Consider the following 21,455-nt stretch of genomic DNA (forward strand, 5'->3'; position numbering starts at 1 on the left):
AACGCAAATTGGTCCTCGTCTCTTTGAAATTAACTCAGCAACACACCCAGGTAGATATTTGAAGATGTTAACTTTTGAAGTATGCTTACTATTCTTCTATGTACGGTAGGCACAATGTGTATACTATGTACATGTAGATAGCTCTCGTCCTGTCGATTGGGATCATAACATTGTGACTACTTTCCTGTTTACAAGTGCTGTCTACCTCTGAGAATAGAAGAGGTAATGGAAAATTGAGCAGATCTTCCACCATGCATCTCTTGGGTGGGAGAAGGGGTGAATGGAGCGAGAAAATGGATTGAACTTAGATTTGTACAGCAGCGTCAGGGTTTATACGGTTTAGACGAACAGTGCCAAGAATGTACTCGGGCAGCTCTTTCTCTTCCTTCGCCTGCAAATACAAACATGTTAGCGTGGCTCAGATTATTCATTGTGCAGGGTGACGTCTAGGCCATTGCCTCGGGTCCACAAAAAGAAGAATGTATTTCTGGTTAAACTTGTCTAACACATGGATAACATAAAAAAGTAGGACTGAAGACACCAAACGTACACACCACATGAAAGACCAGATCGAAATGGAGAATAGTCCTACGAACTTTTGGAAGTGCAGTTCCCACTGGACTATTTCACAATGTTCAATATGTAGACTAACACAAATGGCTCCAGAGTAGCTCGTTTTTTTTAGAAATTCAAAAATGGCATTTAAATATTTCAAAAAAATCAGAACAAAAAGTCTAGATGTAGACAATAATGAAGTCTACTGGTGGAAAAAACCAATCCGAAATTCATTGTATTTTAGTCTCAGCAAAAATGACAAATGTGTGGATCTGGGTGTGATGAACAATTCACATTTTCAAAACTTGAAAATTTGTCAGATTTGTCATTTTTGTGTAGCCTAGAATACAGCGAATTTTGGAGGAGCCGATCTCCGTCCCCGGCCGCTGCCGTCGCCCTCGCCGGCGGCCACACCTGGCTGCCTAAGGTGGTGGGTGGGGTGGGTGCTCCAGGGCGGCGCGGCGGTGGTTCAAGCGACGTTGCGGCGGCATCGCGGGAGGGAGGCGCGGAAGGGGAGGAAGTGCGGCGCTGCTCGCTGGAGGTGGCGGCGCGACCTCAGCCTGGAGGCGGCGGCGATGCTAGCCCCGATGCTAGCCGTTCCTGTGCTGCAGGCGTGTGGCTAAGATCTGGCAGGGGCAATGCGACCTGATCCCTATGCTCGTCTGGGCCAGAACGGGTCAGCCTGATCCCTCAGATCGCCGGAAGTCGACCGGCGACGTGGGGGCTGCTGGTTTCAGCCAGAATAATGGCGGCGGTCCTAGGATTCCAACTTGCGTCAAGATGTTGATCTTCCAGAGGTGTGTCCCCATCGATCTGGCTAGAGTGATGGGTTCCGGAAGGCTCCGCCGGCGATCTCACATAGGTACTTCATGTCTAGAGATCTGGATCGGGTGGGATTCGGTCGTGCGCACCCGTTGGTTTCAGAGGGAGCGCTTCGAAGCTGCTGTTAATATCATGGGGCATGTTCTCGTTCCATGGTGCTAGCAGAGAATGTCATGAAGGCCCAGATATGAGGACTAGCAATGGAGGTTCCAATCTTTGGGGCGATGAGGAATTGGCTTGGTGATTCATGACTTGGAGCAGCGGCCTGCAAGTGGGGGCGACTGCATAGGGGAAGACCAAAGTCCTACCTTTCAGGGTGAAAATCAAAGGTCTGGCCTTAATTGGTTGTGCCTGGCAATGGTCTTGTTGAAGGAATTGTTTTGAGAGCGAGAACCTTCTTCAGGGTGAAAGCCCAGATCTTTGATCGGGCGACGACAGCGCTTGTGCACTGTTCCCTTCTTGGAGGCGCCGGTTTTGAAGAAGTTGGACTTATGGTGCTGTCTTGGTGGTGTTAGTGGCTATTAGACCACCGTAGCGGGACTTTTCCTTTTTTGTAATTCTTCTTTCTTTTTTGGTTGTGTGCATCCGTAATGTCACTAGGGCAATGCGTTGTTGCAGAGGCTGGGTGTAATTTGTATCTCCGCGATATTAATATATGCTCTTTGTCGAAAAAGAATACAACGAATTTTCAATTGAGATTTTCCAGTGGTATTCCGAATGATGAATTTGGGATGTCATGCCCTCTACCTTGTTTGTATCAGTAGATACCCCAATTTCATAAATAATGTATTTCCTTTATGAAATTTGGCTCACCCACAAAAAGTTTGTTCTGCCGGAACACTTCCTCTAGCAACTTGAGATGCTCCACCATGGTAGCCTCAAAATCTGATAAAGATGTCTCCGACGCGACCGAACTTCAACCATATTTTATAGGGGTTAGGAGGGACAATAAACTATCAGTCCGCTTACCGAGGAAGAGATGCGGGTCCCGGGGCCGAAGCAAGTTGGGTTGGGTATAGAGCCGTAAGCGCGGTGGGGGTGACAGAGGATGTGCTCGTTCGGTTCATAGTTGGGTCTGATATTCAGTTCAACATTATCTACACCAGGATTTTAAAAAAAAAACCTTACAAATACCATTTTCGATTTTTTTTAAACGGCCACCTGGAGCTCGGACTTCATTTGTGGTTTCTGCACTAACACTGGGTTTGATACATAGATTCAAACAATTGTGTTCATCAGCTGACCTCAACTTTATGTGTTCATCAGCTTTCAATTGGCTAGCCTTTTTTTATCCCGTTTTACAAAAATCAATGTTTGAATAGCTTGATTTCTGTTGCCAACTTATCATTGAGATTACCAGATGTGAAAACAAGAAACATCCGATGGAAAAAAGCTCAGGCCTGCACAGTTTTGGATTCTATTGGTACATTACAGTGCTAAAAGGATAGCTTGAAGCACCCAAGTTGTCTGTGGAGTATTTATTCATCAGGACAACAGGATATAGCATGTGAGGAAATTTACGGAAAAGAGAAAGGCAAAAAAAAGGCGTTCCAAACTTTTATTTGGATATGCTCATACCTCAATTAAGATACCAAGATCAACGACGATGCTTGTCACATATCCCAGGACTAGGCCAATAATGCTCCGTGCAACAGATGAGGAACCAATGTCAACATCTATCTGCAATGTAAATGGTTGTGCAGTGATTTGTTCAGATTCAACATAATAAAAGCATAAGTGCATAACACAGGAAGGTAGAGAAAAGACAGAAATGCAAAAGAAAAATTAATATAATTACTTCACCCTAAATTTCTTATATATGTGTGCAACTATCACCCTCAGCTTCAACATAATATTGAAGGTTGACTTTGAATTTGACCTAAACCACCAGGTTTAGGGGGATGTGCAGAATATACTGTTAATCAAAGCCATAGTTTTATAGTACTCAATTACCTCCAGAAAGTTATCTTGCCGAAGATAATTGCATGTTACTGCTTTGCCAAGAAGGCAAGCTCTCGTCCCAACTGCACGCTTCACCATCCAATAACCCTGAGATCATTTGGCAAGTGAGTTCACATGCAAAAATAATAACACACAACTACTCAAGAAAATAGTCAAATGCAAAGTAATATATATATCACATCGTCACTTAACAGTATACCTCAACAATACTTGGTATAAGTTTAAATCTGGCATCTCGGAATGCATCAGTTCCATCAATGAATCTACCCAACAGAGATTCTTTGTTCACTGGCTTCTCTGCTGCGTAGTACATAACCAAGTTATAGTTTGGTTTCGCTGGAACCTACATGTTGATCCAAATGGAGTTAATCAATTGTACAGCGTAGCCGTCCCTAGAACAAAGATGACAACCTCTATGTAAGTCATGATTACATACTACCGTGCATATAGAACTAGTATATGAAATGATGTAGAAGTTGTACGACAAAAAATGCGTGCTTCGACATTTTATCTTTGTTTTCCAGTGAAAAGGTCTTCTCACTCAATCGATTCGGATATGGGGAAGGTAATGCTCTATTGCTACACAACCATCACTACGTTCCACCTAATTTTTTTTTCATGAAGAACGAGAAAAACCTCATCTCCGGACTCCAGTTCTCCACAACACATAACGGCTTCTGTGCTATCATAGAACACCCTCTCAACTAGTGGCTGGGTTCACATTACATCCCAAGGCAACTCCAAAGCATAAAAAACATTACCCCTAATTTTTTTAATCTAAAAAACAAAAAAAAGATAAACCTGAACAGATATCTTTATTTTTTAAAATCACCCCTACCCCGTCCTCATGTTACTTGCAAAGACAACCAAATGATTTTTTGAAGGAATATGAGTCGTAAACATGAGGAGGGTTCATGAGTGTACATGTGTAAATAATGAAATACTGCTGGGGTCAGGTGGCACAGCTGTCCGGGAGAGGGTAGATAGATTGTAATTCTTCTTGCTTGTTATTTCATGTCTAATAAGTAAAACAATAACAAAGCCTTGAATAATTCATCTGTAATAACTAAAACTAGGTAGCAAAGCAAATATCCTATCTCTAACTGGCTTTACTTCCAAGCTAAGGTCCCTAATTGATAACTCCTATTTGAAATGATACTATTCATAACTTTCAAGATAACAGGGATTGCATCCCCTAATTAGAGCCCACTAGAGCCTGTTGGGCCTAGCAAGTGGGTGACAACTAGTAAGATCATGGATCAATTTTGCAATAAATCTGTATCAACGAATCCACACATATTTGTTTGGTTATCAAACATTTGATTATGATACTGTCAGGGCTTTCCCTACAGTTTCCCTTCAAAACTTATTTTTTGCAGGAAAGTTTCCCGTGTTATTAAAGGTTAAAGGTGTAGAAAATGTGTTATTAAAGGTTAAAGGTGCTAAGAAGGCAGCAAGGTGGCACCTGCACCTAGGCACACACTATTTAAGACAGTGAATACAACTTAGATGATATAACAAATTAATAACTGTACTTACCTGCAAGTTTATAACCAGTATGAAGGGAATCTTCTTTGCAGCTTCGGACTGTATTTGAAGATCGGAAAATTTAGGCATACAGGAATATGCATGTCATGTCATAATAAAGCACTACACTACAGACAACTTCCTCTTGAGTTTGCACATAGCGCAACAAGGAAGCTCCTGCTAACCTATGCTAGAAAGCAATTTTACTAAGTTCCCTGTACTAAAGTGGTGTTAGTTTGCAACTGTGGGCTGCTGATAATGCTTATTCACCAACTTTACCTGAACAAGGCTTTTAGGGTGCAAGGCAACTGAGTCAAACCGCTCATTAACCTTGAACCAATCAACTGCAATAAGCTTTAGAAGAGGATCTCCTCCAGCAATCTGTTCAAATCACAAGTTAACATGACTGGTCAAACAAGGAGCTCGCAAAAAAACGAGAAATAAAAACATATATAATTGCTTGCCAGGATAGGGTGTTTAAACGCATACTAAGGCTCAGCATCCTCAACATAACAAGTATTGATAAAACAAAGGCTCTCAACAGGCTATCTGTGAAGTGGCATATCCAAATGCTAGGATCATATCTGAATATGTATTTACCAGTTCGACAAGAACATCTGGCATTCAGGTAGTCAACATCCTTTTACAATAGAAATCTTATCTGTATAGCTCGTTCTTGTCTTTAACTAGTGGAGAAGTAAATAGGTAGTTTTAACAATTCTCTTGCTTAAGTTTTTTTCGAAAAGGATTCTCTTGATTAATCAGTAAAATGGAACTCTAATGCTCCCACCTTGGTGTAATCTGACAAGTAAGTCTTCCCTCTTATCATAAACTTCTCTCCACCAGGTGCACTCCAAGAGTTTGGGTCATCTTCGCTTTTTGCTCGTCGAACGTTGCCATGGAAATGGCTTGAATCAATGGCGATGGGAATGGAGTTTGTAACCAATTCACTCCTCTCAAGTGAAGCTGTTGGACAAAATATTGGACAAGATGTTCAACTCAGAGTTAAATAAGAAACATAAAATAAGTTTGCGAAGAATAGCGAAAAAATGATATATCATTATATCAACCCGGAACTCTGGATTAGAGGACATATATGTACCATTATAGTGATTCTTATCACCCTTGTGTTACATTTCAGAGTAAACAGATAAAATTGAGAGGCATCCAGGTATCTATGTGTGCACCAACTATTGTTCCCTTACCCCATGAAATACAAGAGAACAACATGCTCCAACAATAAGTGATACTTGGATGCACAATTCCATATCGGCTAAAATGAATTGTTTTAGAGCACATGCAAACAAGTGTTTCACATCTTTTCATTTAGAGGAGAAGCAAGATAGTACAGGAATTCGGCAAAAGGATGCCCAGATCATAGATGAAACAACATATCTTCCTTCAGTTCGGCTAAATGAAGAAATATCAATTGTTGCCCTGAAACATCTTTCTTTAGTTTACTCCATATATTTTAATCATATGCAAAATGAGTTATTATAAAACACGCAGGGGAGCTGCACATCATTGTATTAAGAAAAGGAAGATACAGGCCCCGTCCCTAGGGCAAAGTTTAGAACAAAGAAAAACACCACGGGAAAAACAAAGCTACGACTAGCAAATATGCAAAATGAGTTATTATAAAACATGCAGGGGAGCTGCACATCAGTGTATTAAGAGAAGGAAGATACAGGCGGCCCCCCAGGGCAAAGTTTAGAACAAAGAAGAACACCACGGGAAAAAACAAAGCTACGACTAGCGAATATGCAAAATGAGTGAAATTAGCAACTTGCAAATGTATGCTAAGTGAAGACATTAAAGTTCACATTATGGAAGGATGGTAGTACTCAGAATTAGTGTTTATGCGGACCAGTATCAGTACAGAAACACTGGAAAACCGCAATGCACTGAATCAGTACAAAGGTCGGTGAGTAACTTTAGCCTGCTGTTAGGCCATGGTTACAGTTCACTTATCCTGAACAGCATTTTTAGTAAATATGTTGTTGCCATGTCAACCAAATGGCTCAGGTCATTGCCATTGTTTGCCTGTGCTTATTAGATGCGCGTGCATGCGCGCTCGCGTACGCACACAGAGAGAGAGAGAGCTGTGACTATACCCTAGAGTAATATAGCATGTGTCAGAAGTACAAAATATAAATACATGACATGTTCTCATACAATCCATAGTTTCTTCATTATATTCTGGGTGCTTTGTTTACAAAATAATTGATAAGCCTCATATTTTGGCAAAAATAGCCAACTATGTTCCCTAACTAGCTGAACACATTGCAGCAAATACGCTTTACGAAATCACTATGCTTTCACTACACGCTATTTAAAATGTGTCACATTGGTGTTTGCCTATGTGTGTATACATATCTCTGGCACACGTAAAATACAATGGTGTTTGCCTATGTGCTGGTGTGCATAAATGTTGGCATGCATCTTCATTCTATGGTTCGTAAAACTAATGGTGAAAATGCTTATATACCTATCGATATAAAACTAACTGTGCAGGAAAACTGAAATATCTCATGTGTTTTATCATTATAACCTTTAGATCGCTTCATAGCTAAACCTGCAATAGCCCATGATACGTTCTTCAACTTCACCTTTCCAGCCTGCATAGAAATAAGCAAGGAAAATTGGATCTCCATTTATTACTGAACATAATTATGACCATTTCGAATACATAATTATGACTTGAAACTGCAAATATTACCTTTGAGGTCATAACATCATCATCGTCATCATCACTATCCTCATCTTCAAAGGATTCTCCTCTAACAAGCGCATCATAGAACTCATCATTAGGTTCAGAATCTTCAAGTTCACTCTGGATGATCAAAGGTTCAGATGCCTTTGACTTCACTACTGTAGAAGGAGAATCAGATGTGATGGCTGGATTTGCTGCGAAGTATTCTCTTAGACCTGTCCAATCAGAAAAAAAATATAGTCATCATTGTGTTATCCAATTTGGTGATACAATATTTGCAGGAGAAAAACCAACCTGCTACTTGGCTGAGCAAAGCAAATGCGATACTTCTATCAAAATTTGTGGAGGTCCTTCTCTTCCATCTGTCCCAAAAACTTGGAGAGATCTCCACCATACGAGTAACAATGCACTTCGGAGTTGACCCTGATGTGTTTAACCTCCTTATTTCCCATGTTGTGGCTGGAAGGACAATGAATCGTTAAGGCCCTTGAAAATTTTAAAAAATGTGAAGAAGACACTGGGCAAAATTCAGAATTGCAAGTAAGAAACAAATGGTGTCAGTCATTTGCAAACAGCTATGGTAAAAAAGCACTCTCTACCCATGTTGATTATAGCAGATGCACTTTATCACATCTAGTCCTTCATGCAACTACTACAATGTAAAAGGGTAAGACATTCGTTCATAGCAGATCTGTTTAATCTCACTGTCTACTGCATTTCAAACCTGGATTTTCTCCTCTTAAATAACTGCTACATGGGAGTCAGCTATCAGGCCGGGGAGGGTGCGTAACGGCAGATTTAAGTCCTTGGGACTAGAGTCATAGTTCCATGGCCTCAAGTCGTATTGGACTTGTTTAGTCCAGCTGTGTCAACGTCCTAGGTATGGTCCCACTCGGGATTAACACTACTCTTTTACACGAGGGGCACTTTATCACATCTAGTCCTTCATGCAACTACTACAATGTAAAAGGGTAAGACATTCGTTCATAGCAGATCTGTTTAATCTCACTGTCTACTGCATTTCAAACCTGGATTTTCTCCTCTTAAATAACTGCTACATGGGAGTCAGCTATCAGGCCGGGGAGGGTGCGTAACGGCAGATTTAAGTCCTTGGGACTAGAGTCATAGTTCCATGGCCTCAAGTCGTATTGGACTTGTTTAGTCCAGCTGTGTCAACGTCCTAGGTATGGTCCCACTCGGGATTAACACTACTCTTTTACACGAGGGGTACTCGGTTAGGTATCCTAGAGTTAAGGGTTATGTAAACAACTCGCACTCTGTTTTAGGGGTCCTAGAGATAAGATGATTTGGGTACTATATAACCCCCACAGGTTGTAGGCTACTGTATCAAGCAGTGAGATAAAAGGCTATTCCTTCTCTTTCTATAAACTTGCTCGTAAGACTTCAAGACCTAGCAACACAATCAACTGGTGCCCTAGGGCCAATCAAACTCTCCCAAGCTAATCCTGCCTACAAACTCAGTTAAACTGGAACAGCTGATCAAAAATTGAAGAGTAAAATTGCACTTAGGACCAGGTATTTGAACCTCACTTGCAACCACTAGCATTTTGAATAATAAACGCTTTGGACAGCTGGACTTGCGGATTCAAAAAAAAATCTGATTCGTAAAGGGGAAAAAGGCAGACCGCTTCAGTCGGTCGGGTCTAGTGTTAGTTGGCACGTCTATGTCACCTCAATCATTTATCTACCATGCCAGTTGGATAAACAAAAGAGTAAACAAACCTTGTGCATGCAATTTCATCAAACTGGTGTTGTGTGCCTGATCTAAGTCAATGCATCAGGGGGCGCCACTCCAATGGACGCTGTCTGTCTACGCTCTTGTTATGACCCGCGGTGGTGGCAGCCACCCGATGTCCATGGTCTCCTCCCATGGTACAGTTTGGTGATGGAGCCATGCATGGAGTCAGAAGGAACTTGGTCTAGCGGGGATGATGGATGCCACAGCGATGTGAACAAGAAGGGTGGCCGGTGGTGTAGCACCCTGGCTAGGCGCAAGCAATCACAGGTGAAGAGTGGATGAAGAGGCTACAGCAGGGCCACCAAGGGTGCTATGCACCATGAACACGCTGCAATGCTGCATGGCACAGGCAGCTGTGTGCTTGCCGCTGGCAATCGGGCCATGCATGTACCATAGTGACACTCAGTTCAAAAAACCATAGTGACGCAGGCCTTAGGAAGATGGTTATGGCCCTGCCGTTGGCAGGTTTGCTGTGTGCACGCTACGGTGACTGTGTATAACGCAGGCGATAGTGACGCAGCCAGGACAAGCCGCTCCTCAATTGGTCATTCCGTTCATGATCGAGTTAATTGTTTCTGTCAAGTCATTCATGGATGCTGTTGAGGAAAGTGATACGTGCATGAAAGGATTAGGAAAGAAGAGTCTACACTTTCGGTCTATAGACATTACCCTCTAGCTGTACTTAGTTCTATGTAAAGCACCCATAAACCCTTGGCTTTGTTAATCTGGTCACTGCCTGGAAAGTGAAACACTGGCATGTTTCCTAATGAAATATGCCCTTATGTGTAAAGCTGGTAAGCGATCCAAGGAAAATTATGAACCTAGGAATTCTTAATGATTTTTAAGATAAATAATCCATAAAAGTAATACATGTTTACTGGAAAACAATACAAAAGCTACGGTACAGATAAAACAAATAGTTCAATGACTAGTTTCATACAAAAGCAATAAAACAAATAAACTAATCAAGAAAAGATCGATCTTACGGTTGATATGTGCACGTCCATAACCATGCCTTGAGGGTTTTTTCTTGTGACTAGCAGGACTTTGCAAAATGTCTGCGTATGAGGGAGAAAGGAAGGTTGCATATCTCTTAACTTTGAACATAAAGACAAAGATCATGTTACTTACTATATGCCCCATCCTGTCCACGAAACCATTGTCTGGAAAATACAAAATCCTTCTTTGATTTCCACCTGAGAACAGTCTCCATACTTAGTAGATATTTTCACTACTGCTCAACAGGGAACAACAGTAGCTCTTAATAAACATAATGTCTCCATACTTAGAGTATAAGTGATGTCTTTCACACACTGATCAAGTAGGAATAATATTGGACAAGACTATGTAGTGTCGCCGCGTTTTAGTCTTACCATGCAGCACCACCCCTTCTCCCACACAATGCATGCAATACCATGACATCACAAAATCAATTCTTCAAATTAAATACTTATCTATTAATTTGTTGACCCGATTGGCGATCACTTAATAAACCTAACGTCTCTATACTTAGAGTAGAAGCGATATCTTTCACACACTGATCAAGCAGGAACAATATTGGACAAGACTATGTAGTGTCGCCGCGTTTTAGTCTTACCTGCCACCCCTTCTCCCACACAATGCATGCAATACCGTGACATCACAAAATCAATTCTTAAAATTAAAAAGTTATCTATTAATTTATTGACCCCATTAGCAATGTCCTTTCACCTCTGGCTTTGTTTTGGCGAGATCTTCAAAACTAGATCCCTTGTTGACATGTTTCGACAGCTATTCTTTTTTGTCAGTAGTTGCCAGATTATTGTCACTTACTAGAATATAAGAAGGTTATACCCACTAGTTACCAGGTTCCTTAACATCATTCACCACCCTTGCAAGACTTGCATGATACTACTTTTATCGAATGGGGTGTTTCATCTGTTAGTTGTTGGGAACATTTGAATACCCACTCACATTGCTATGCCTACATATATATAAAATTACCTGGTAACTGTGCAATATTATTGTGGTAATTGTTCACAGTTAATCGTTCAATCACGGTACTGTAATCTGGTAACTGGTGTAACAAAAGAAAATCGTCAGCCCTCGTTGACATGAACTCAACGGTGAAGACAAATTGCTAATCTGGTTAACTGTTTGCTAATCTGGTTAACTGCTTGTGATTCAGGATGTCAGTGGCAGCGGCGTCCAGCGATCCCCTTTACGCCGCCCGCGAAAAAACGCGTATATGGCCATCGTGGCTAGCCGCAGAACTTATACGGCTAAAGTGGACAAACCCACGTGGTCCAGCGGCGCCGGCGGTTTCAACGCGTTGCCTTCACGTCGCAGTTGTGCGTGTGAACGAGGCGGTATTTGCAGTCTTGCAGATGGGCGGCATCCCGCACTTGGTGTCGATCGCCTCCACCTCGGCAGCCAGGCACGGGTACATCCCCTGCAGCTCCGCGAACGCCCTCCGCTCGTGGTGCGGCGCCGCGCGGGGCCGCCTCCGCTGCCGCTTGGGCACGCCCTCCCAGATGCGCTTGGAGAGGCGGAGGACCCGGACGTCGTCGTCGGTGACGGGGACGGTGCCGCGCCTGAGCCGCCTGACGGAGTCGTCGTACCTTTGGCGCAGGGCGTGCAGGCGTTTGGCGGCCTGCTCGGCGCTGATGTGCGGGAGGCGGCCGGCGAGGGCCGCGGGGAGGTCGGCGCGGCTGGGGAGCCGGCCGTGCTGCTCCTTGTAGGCGGCCACGGCCTCGAGGAGGACCGCCTCGTCGGCGGTCGGCCAGGCTCTCGCCCGGGTGCCGCCCCAGTTCCGTGGCTTCTTCTTCTTGGCCGGCGGGGCGGCGTTGATCTCGTCCAAGGAGGAGAACGCGTAGGGGTCGGGGGAATGTTGTGGGGACGGGGAGGGCGAGGAGGGGAAGCTGATGTCGGAGGAGGAGGCCGACGAGGCCGTGGTCACGACAGAGGACGCCGGAGGCATCGTCGGCGGCGCGTGGCGGTGATTGCGATTTGGGGGACAAGCGTGGGTTTGGATTCTGCTCTTCACCTCTTCTTCCTGTTGTGCACGCGCGCTCCAACCGGCGCGCACGGACGTGGAGACTAGCTGTATGTTGCCTGGTATTGTACGTATTTCCAGTCATGGTGACATCACAAAGGGTACATAGATTCGGTCATCGTGACATCACCTAGGAATTAAAGATTCATCGCGGAGGATTATTCGCGTCGAGATCCCGATCGATCCGTGCAGTTCAGCTACACGTAGTAGGATCAGACTAAGAGCATGTATGACTCTGTTGCGTCGGCCACTCGCCCAGTCGCGCGCGTATAGCTGAGTGATGCGGAACAAGCGGCGCCACGATTCCCTCTAAATTACCACCAAAAAATTTGTGGTTGCCGCTTAGTTTTGTTTATATTTATGCGGCTCATGTGGACATGTCCGCAACGTCCAGCGAGTTGTCCATTTACATCCTGACTTGTGATGCCAATTCAGCAATTAATGTTTATGATGTCAACATGAGTTGGCAGAACCCTGCATGCATAGCACCACAAGACTAATTTGCATTCATACGCTAGTCAGAATTTCCTAACCGTACTAACTCTTAAAACTAAATCAAGCAGCTTTACTAAGCTCAAGATCTCAAAAAGACGGCTACTTAATCGTATTTCAAAAATCGCTCAAGATATTTTACAATTGTGCGCCATTTGTACCAAAGGCTTTACAGTTTTCTAGTATACACCTAATAATCAGGTCATTGTTGCTAAAATCACATGAGGGAATAATTCAAATTGTAATGAGAGGAAAGTACCAGTTTAAATATTTCGGCTCATAGGTTCCATAAACCACATCACAGTACCCATCAATTGTTTCTACTAACTCCAAATCAGCAATCAACATATCCCACCTGCATGGAAGAATCTTGTTACAGCTAGGTGCCAATATATCAATATGTTCCACCCACAAGGAGAAAGGGTAATATATTTGTTGTAAAGACCAAAACAACTGTTAGCTTACTCATATCGCTTATGCTTATCAAGACTGAGAACCATTTCGAACACTGTGTCGGGATTTGCACCAACCACACCAACAGACTTGAGAAGTATCCCCTTTCCACCCTGCAAGAAATAGCAATTAATAAAGGTGGAACCTTTCTCTTTCAAAAACATGGAGATGATTGGATACCAGTTTCAAAGAATAAATCGCATGGTCGCGTTATACCTAAAGTTGACCAATTGCTCCAAAGGTTAGAATCAAAGAAACTTGTCAAGGAATCAGCAAGTTGTGATTTGACCAACTTTCTTAGGGTGCAAAGAAGAATGGGATCTTGCCAAAAAAAAATGGCAGCAAGCCAAACACAAAATAAATGTGATCAATGAAACAAACTTTTAATGTCTTAAACTAGTCCTAAACCATAGGTCCACATCGTCCATTAGGAAATAAAGAAATTCATGGTTGTTACAATGGCGGCAGATGCCCCGAAGCAATTAATGCAACACTTTAAGCATTTCATTCATTAAAGTGCATAGCTATTTCGCTCTAATTTTACACTTCATATTTCTGTTTTGTCTAGGTAAGCTGTAAAGAAACTAGTCTGGACAAGTATTACCTAGCTGGTCATGATACCGGGGGGGGGGGTATCAGCGACTGTTAAACTGTTATGTAACTTACTTATTGCTGATTGGCACGTACAAAATTGTGTGTAGCTAGCTGGTCAGAGATAATGTATCACAAGAAAGCAGTTAATTTCATTGAGCATCAGCTTAATGCCATCTAACAGAAAAGCTACAGCAATATCTTATACATTTGTCCTTAAAAAGCAAAAGAACTTCACCTTTGAGTTCGCAATATCTTCAAAAATTCTTATTCCTGGAACACGATAACAAAAATAGAGGTCAATAAGATCAGGAATAATCTGGACATGACTCAACAGAAGGAGCACTGTTCATATTTGCTCAATTTCTTCTAGGGATATTGTTGGAGAGTGTTAAAGTATGACTATATTGCTACCTTTTTTCATCATCTTAGAATATTGGCTGAAGTGATGCAACTCAATACAAAGTTAGTATTCGACACTGGTAAGAATTCACACTTGCTGTCTAATGAGAGTAAGTGCTAGGGTTTGGTATAACTCTTGGCAGTTAATACTAGTTTCAGTGGGACCCACAACAACTCCACTAATCTCTACATGCTACCAGAGTCCAGAGATTTATCTCTAAACTTAACCTTAAATCACCCATCATCACCGCCGCTGTCATCCTCTGCTCATTCTTACCGTCACACCTTTGTGGGAAACCACGACAATCTCAGGTCTAGCGGTCTACCCCTACCCTAGCTGCAACAGGTGATGGTATTGAGTGTGCACAGGCAGGCTGCAGCATGGGCAGCCAGATCAAACCCTTTTAGGCCACAGAGCTGGCTGCTGCCTTTGTGCCTGCTGTTGATGCTGTGTTTAAGCGTAGTGTGCCGTTGGGCTGCTGCGTGGAAGAAGTTAAGGAATAGGTTCGGTTATTCTCGAATTGCTCGGCATCACTTCTTTTGTCGAAACCAAGAAAACTTGGTTGGGGTCACTTTTTTATGAAAACGAGGCAAATTGAGTGCATCATTAGAGGTGGTCAAGGTGATCATGGTGGACGTGATGGCACTAGTGGTGACTGGTGAGTATAGAAAAAGTGACACAGTCATGGCATCCGAAGCAAAGCTTCAGTGCAGTATCACAGTGGTCTCAGCAAGGGTATTGCAGTATGCAATCAGATTTTCCATGTGTCAAGCCCATGTCGGTGCGGAGTGTTGGACAATTTGTATTAGTCTATAACAAAGACCAATTGAACATTTAGTACTATAAATGAAGGGGATGAGGTTCTAGGGTGCAGCACGCAGTTATTCCCAAACATTTCTGCAGATATGTATAATGGGCACAAGTAATGGTCTCAGGGAATGCTGGTATGCCGTGGATGAGTTAACAACCACGTTATCTCTTAATAAACACATGCTATATCAACAAACTCAATTCAAAAAAATACAATCTTCATGTGAGAATAGCAAACTGGAGAATTGCTAGTATCAAGATTATATAACTGCAAGGTAGTAGGACCATCTAACTATTCTAACGAGATAGTGTAAGGTGGCCTTGCCATATAATAACATGTGTCATTTCGAAAAATATAATAACATGTGTCATGTTTGCATCACTATGTTCATCAGCACATACGACTAAGATATATGGAACTGCAAACCTGAACTGTGTCTTATTAAGCTAAAAAAGCCAATAGCTCCTAACTGCCAGATAAACTAATTAAAAAGATTGCAGGCATAACTAATGAGATCGATGGGGGGTTAAATTGGTGCCAGATGTGTATAGCAATTCTCTTGAAATTTTACATGGATGATCGAGGGTCCTCAACTTTATATGATTCGTGATATATTGTGGTGCATGGTTCTACATGTAGAGCAAAACTATTGACAGGTTCACAAAAGATGAGTTAAGACACAACAGTGGCTTACAAAAATGCTAAGTCACTGCAATAATTGTCTAGTCAAGCATAAATACATAACATCATCATCTTTTCTCAGTAGGCAAAGCCACAAAAGATTTTGTGCGTGACTTTCATGAATGTTGATATAGTTGAGTAACCATCTGAAAGCACAACTTTGAAAAAGAAAACTGAAGAGTAAATACAGGAAGGTGCACCATATTGCTTATGGAGTAGCAATCGGTGTAGCATAAGCATATACCATTTGATATTCGAACAAATCTCCACTCATGTGCTTCAGGTGCATCTCCGGCATCACCTCCAAAGTTTGTGTTAACACTTTCATGGCTTTGAAGATCTGAGGACTGCCGAAGGAGCATTTCTGGTCCTGTAAAGTACACGTAATACAGGACCTTTAGACAAGCAAGCAATCTGCCACTTATTACTTAACTTCAACAATGTAACATGTATGGTAATATATTATAGTTTGGAAATAATAATATTTTACAATTGCATTAACTGAAAATATTTGGACAACCCACAAACAAATAGAAGAGTAAAACATTCAACATGGTATATGTGCACACAAAGTAACCCATTTCAACAAAACTTCTAAGGCAAACCAAATCGCCTGGAGGAAATTTTCACTGTCAGAATGTTATCCAGACTCTAAGAGGATTATATTCGAACTGGTTGCAACATGGAGGTACTCCAGGTAACCTATATCTAGTGCTTAGGGGCTGTAACCTATATTTGGAGCTTCCAGGAACATGTCAGCTGGTTTTAGGGTTGCACTGTGATTTCCTTCTACTAGGGAATGTTTTCATTCTATGTTGACGGTTTTGTAGCACTGTAGTGCTCACCCATGTGTCGCCAGCTATCACAAGTACCTTTGTATACCTGAACATTTTGAGAGCTTGGGGTATCCTCCCATGTGTCTTGGGAGCCAGCTATCACATGTACCTTTGTATACCTGAACATTTTCAGTAAAAGCTTGGGGGTATCCTCCCTTTTATCTGGCTGAAAAAAGATCTTAAGGCTAGCAGTATCAGACACCTTTAAAGTTACTCATCCTCTGTGAGAAACACATAGTGTCTGTAAGTTTGAGCATCGACATGGTAGTTGTTTTTGTTAGATTATTAGGCAATTTCCGAGTGAGTTTAACTACCGAAAGCAACATTACATCCAACAGTTTTAAGTTAGGACTGTTAGGTTATCTTTGGTATTAGTTAGTAAAGTTCGTAATGCCAAAAAATTGCAAAAAAAAAAAAAACATTACCAACTAATGCCAACTAACCCGTGTCTGAAAAGAATATAAATTTTATGAGTTTACCGAATTGAAACTGGACTTGAGAACCATGCAGCAACAACAAGTCAACAACAACATCAAAGCCTTTTTCCACAAGTTGGGGTAGGCTAGATATGAAACCCAACGGAACAATAAGGAAACCAAATCAAGGACAGAGAAAAAAGAACAAGTAAACTAAGATTCCAGCACATGGATCGCTGATTTCCATGCAGTCCTATCAAGAAACAAATCTTTAGGAACATTCCAGTCCCTCAAGTCTCTATTTATCGCCTCCGCCAATGTCAACTTTGGTCATCCTCCACCCCTCCTAGTATTTTCCATACTCCTTAGAATTCCTTGTGGAGGCCTCCGTTTGAGATGACCAAACCACCTTAGTCAGTGCTGGACTAGCTTCTTGTCGACCGGTGCCACCCCTAGCTTATCACGTATTACCTCATTCCTAATCCGGTCCTTTCTTTTATGGCCACACATCCACCGTAGCATGCGCATCTCCGCAACACTTATTTGTTGGATGAGTTGTCTTTTATTGGGCCAACATTTTGCTCCGTATAGCATCGCCGGCCTGATTGCCGTCCTATAGAACTTACCTTTTAGCTTTTGTGGGACTTGAGAACCATGAAGAGGACAATTTTTTTTATAAAATTGGCCATTCATACTTTACGCAGCTACGGAATCGTCTAATCCCCAACTAAGTGCTCATTTGCACAGCGATAAGGCTACATTTCCAATCCCTATTCCACCCTGGCAAGGGCCTCTAGAGGTCAAATTTAGAACTGCGTTTGATACAAGTTAATATTGCAGATATATCATGTTACCTTTGCCAATACGCACAAGTTTCCCCAAGCCTTTTGCATATCTTCTTACACGAGGTCGGTGCCCATCAAGATTAAACCTCCAGGTGTTAACAGTTAGATGTCAAAATTTGACTAAAGAAAAGCAATTTAACATGAAAATTGGAAAAGAGATTATTGTTCTCATTGGAAATTCCCATACTCGTTTTCATTCTGCAATCTTTTCCAGTTAACCCCTCTTGTCAGGTCATGGTCAGCCTGTTGTAAAAGAATGTGTAAGTGAAAGCAATAGGAACAGATAAAATGGAACAAGGATTTGATTATTTCCGCATAACAAGAGGAGTCAACTTTTAAGTCTTAACTATACAAAGAATCACCCCTGTGTATAAATGTGCAGTTCAATGATCCGGACAAACATTTTTTACATTAAATCATGATACAGGTTTGTAGACGGTAAACCAACAATAACAGTTCTACACCAAGGGACAAGTGCTAAGCAATATGGTAGAGTATCAAATGCGCTTTTCTAGATGTTCTCTAGCACATTTTTTACATTAAATCATGATACAGGTTTGTAGACGGTAAACCAACAATAACAGTTCTACACCAAGGGACAAGTGCTAAGCAATATGGTAGAGTATCAAATGCGCTTTTCTAGATGTTCTCTAGCACTTCAAAATTTCCAGAAACTTCAGAAACCCGCCTCCCCTCTCACACCAGCAATCAGCTTTCTCGCTGGCAAGTTATATTTCGAGTGCAACTGTTCGGAGTGTCATATTAATATTTGCATGCAGAATGCACATCCAGTTGTGATGATTCGTGGGCTATTGGTAAATGGTAATACTGTAATACATATCTCTTAAGTGCATACAAAATTTTGAGATGACTAAACCGCTTCAATTCTACAACTTTTATATTTACAACAATATGCAGTCAGCACCCTTAGCATGTCTCATATATTGCAGATTTATGTTAATCCAATTGACAACAGTATTAATCATCTCATTACATAATAAATTATGCTACTGCGTATTCATTTTACACTTGCACCTCTCTTGCTATAGCATGGCACTTCATTTTTTCGATAAAGAGCATGGCACTTCATAGAGAAAGAACTAACAAGAACATAAACCAGTGAATTATCATAGTACAAGAGGAAACAAGGAAAACAATTATATCGGTATATTTACTTCAGCTGAAGTGGCTTAAAGGCTTTTAGCCTGTTACGCTACAACATAATCCAGTTGAACAATGGTGTTGGTGCATTGTCTCCCTAAACATCCAAACTACCTTATCTGGATACAATCAAGTGGTATCTGACAACGCTTGCATAATACCTGTTGTTTGGCCTGCTCAAATGCTTCAGCCCATTTCCGAGCTTCACCAGGAGTCGCGCATGCGATCTAGTAAAAGACAATAACGAGAGATCTTTGGTTGCCATGTTGAGGAGGATTGTTTACAAACACACAAGAGCGTAACAAGATGAGTACCTCTCCTTTCTTCGTTTTATCCAATCTATTGCACAACCTCAAGACATAAAAATCCTGGGAATTCAAAATATAAATTGGTTATTCCTTAAGTAAGCATGAATCCATCCACGTCATTGCAATTGAAGGGCAGACACAAAGTTGGACCATTGCGGCATTACCCCATGGTTGACCTTCTGGCGACCAAGCTCCTCCACCATAAGAGTGTGACTAACAAAACCCTTTCGGATAGGTTCCTAAAGAAGACGTGTATGAGAAAATCGTCCACAAGAAGGCCAAGAGAAACTTGAGAGATACAATTCTGCAAATGAAGAAACGGTTGTGGAGTAATGCCAAAACATAGCTCTACCCATTTGCCCTGCTACCTAATGGCCACACTGAAAACAACAGGCATAATAACTCACTCTGTAGACGTATGGTATGGTAGCAGCATAACTGCATAAATATTACTGAAATTACAACCCGGAACAACCCTACATGAGAATTGGGTTTTCTAAATCTGACAACACACATGAAGGACACGCTGACCAGGATATTGATGTCAAAATCCCCTCAACAAATTATTCACTCTAAATTTCAACACAAACCCCTGTAACAGGGTACAGATTTAAAACGCATGCATCTCAGCATTTCCCCCACTTCCTGACAAGTCTGACCGCAAAATCCTCGGCAGAGAAATAATCACAGGCGCATATAATTTACAAGCCAGCTAAACCCCTAAAACTAAACATTCTAACTCGCACAACTCAGCAGCTCATCTAGCCCACAACCACAACTCTGACTAGGTTAAAGCTCATCCAAACCCGCGAGCGAAACAACGGCGCGGGCACAAAAACTAACAAGCAGTTAAGCAAGGCGTAGCTGTCGGGTCCCGTAATACATCCACTCTGACAAGCTGTACCCCGAAATCCACGACAAGCAAAAGCGAACGATTCAGAGCCAATTTCAGGCGGCGAGAGCAGAGCGCGCGCGGAGAGGGGCGTGGGGGGGGGGGGGGGGGGCTTACAAGTCCCGGGTTCTCGTGCGGGTCGCGCTTGTACATGGCGACGCACTTGCCGCGGATGACGAGGAAGCGGAGGTGGCAGTACTCGTGGCCGATGGAGTTGACGCCGAGGTGGTAGACCCAGCCGGAGTACTCCGAGGTGCTCCGGCCGCTGCCGCTGCCGCTTCCACTGCTCCCGCTGCCGGCGTCCGGCGAGCCCGGCTCCAAGTCCTCCACCTCGATCACCTCGGAGGCCGCCTCGGCCACCGGAAGCGGCGCAGGCGGCTCCGCGGTCGCGGCCGCCATCTCCGACCGCGTGGTGTGCTGAATCCCGTGGGGAGGCTTCCTAGTAGCCGGGAAGGCAGAAAAGGGAAAGAGCAATAATTTCGGTCATACTCTTGGTTTCTGAGGTTATTATATTCTGGGGCGCTGGGGAAGTAGCCGTTATCTTCGAGGTGTCGCGTCGCTAATTCCTTTCCTCTTTTTCATATGTTATTATTACTAAGAAAAGTCCTCGCATTATAAATGTTTCCAAACAAAGTCCTTGGTGACGCTTGTCGGCTACCAGCCTGTCCTCCAGGCTCCAGCTGTTTGCAAATTACAGGACCGACATGGAAGGCAATGGCTGACAATGTGACTGAATTAATTGAGGATTTAGGCTGAAATATTAACTCATCAGCACGTGACATGGTGGCAGGAATTAATTGAGGATTTAGGAGTCAGAAATTTATGCAGGAAAGGCGTGCCTTTGTGGGTCATCAGTCATCAGCACGTGACATGGTGGCACCAAGTGATGCTAACTACCAAGAACAAGCAATTGCACACTTGGCCAAGTGTGGGGCAACTCATCTTTCATGGACTTTGCATCTTTCCTCACCGCCACAGCGTTCGATTCACGTAAGCTGAAAGTGGGTACATTGATCCAAACTGAACAAGAGTGATGATAGATATCTGCTCTGCCCTCATCGCTGGATGGCTACCTAACACGTATATTTTGGGCTGCATAACAATATTGGGATATGGTGATACCGACTTTTGGACTTTTTCGGCATAATGCTATTGGAAATTCTCGTTTCATGTGTGCTGGCGCTTTTCTACTTG

General features: G+C 42.6%; 1 protein-coding gene across 1 annotated transcript; it reads right to left on the reverse strand.

Annotated features, from left to right (window-relative positions):
* On the reverse strand, positions 1-20,660 carry LOC124652184 (protein ENHANCED DISEASE RESISTANCE 2-like). Its single transcript, XM_047191207.1, has 22 exons — positions 20,379-20,660; positions 19,534-19,608; positions 19,376-19,429; positions 19,223-19,288; positions 18,088-18,143; positions 17,910-17,986; positions 16,048-16,173; positions 14,147-14,181; positions 13,330-13,430; positions 13,124-13,219; positions 10,470-10,534; positions 10,325-10,396; positions 7,874-8,038; positions 7,586-7,794; positions 7,418-7,484; positions 5,657-5,832; positions 5,146-5,247; positions 4,879-4,926; positions 3,539-3,682; positions 3,331-3,426; positions 2,956-3,057; positions 1-391 (listed from the first exon to the last, which is right to left on the reverse strand). Exons 1-22 carry the CDS (start codon positions 20,658-20,660, stop codon positions 305-307), a joined length of 2,301 nt encoding a protein of 766 aa, XP_047047163.1. The 3' UTR covers positions 1-304.
* Between the last annotated feature and the right edge of the window lie 795 nt (positions 20,661-21,455).

The sequence above is a fragment of the Lolium rigidum genome, chromosome 1, assembly GCF_022539505.1.
Source record: "Lolium rigidum isolate FL_2022 chromosome 1, APGP_CSIRO_Lrig_0.1, whole genome shotgun sequence".
Classification (NCBI taxonomy): Eukaryota; Viridiplantae; Streptophyta; class Magnoliopsida; order Poales; family Poaceae; genus Lolium; species Lolium rigidum.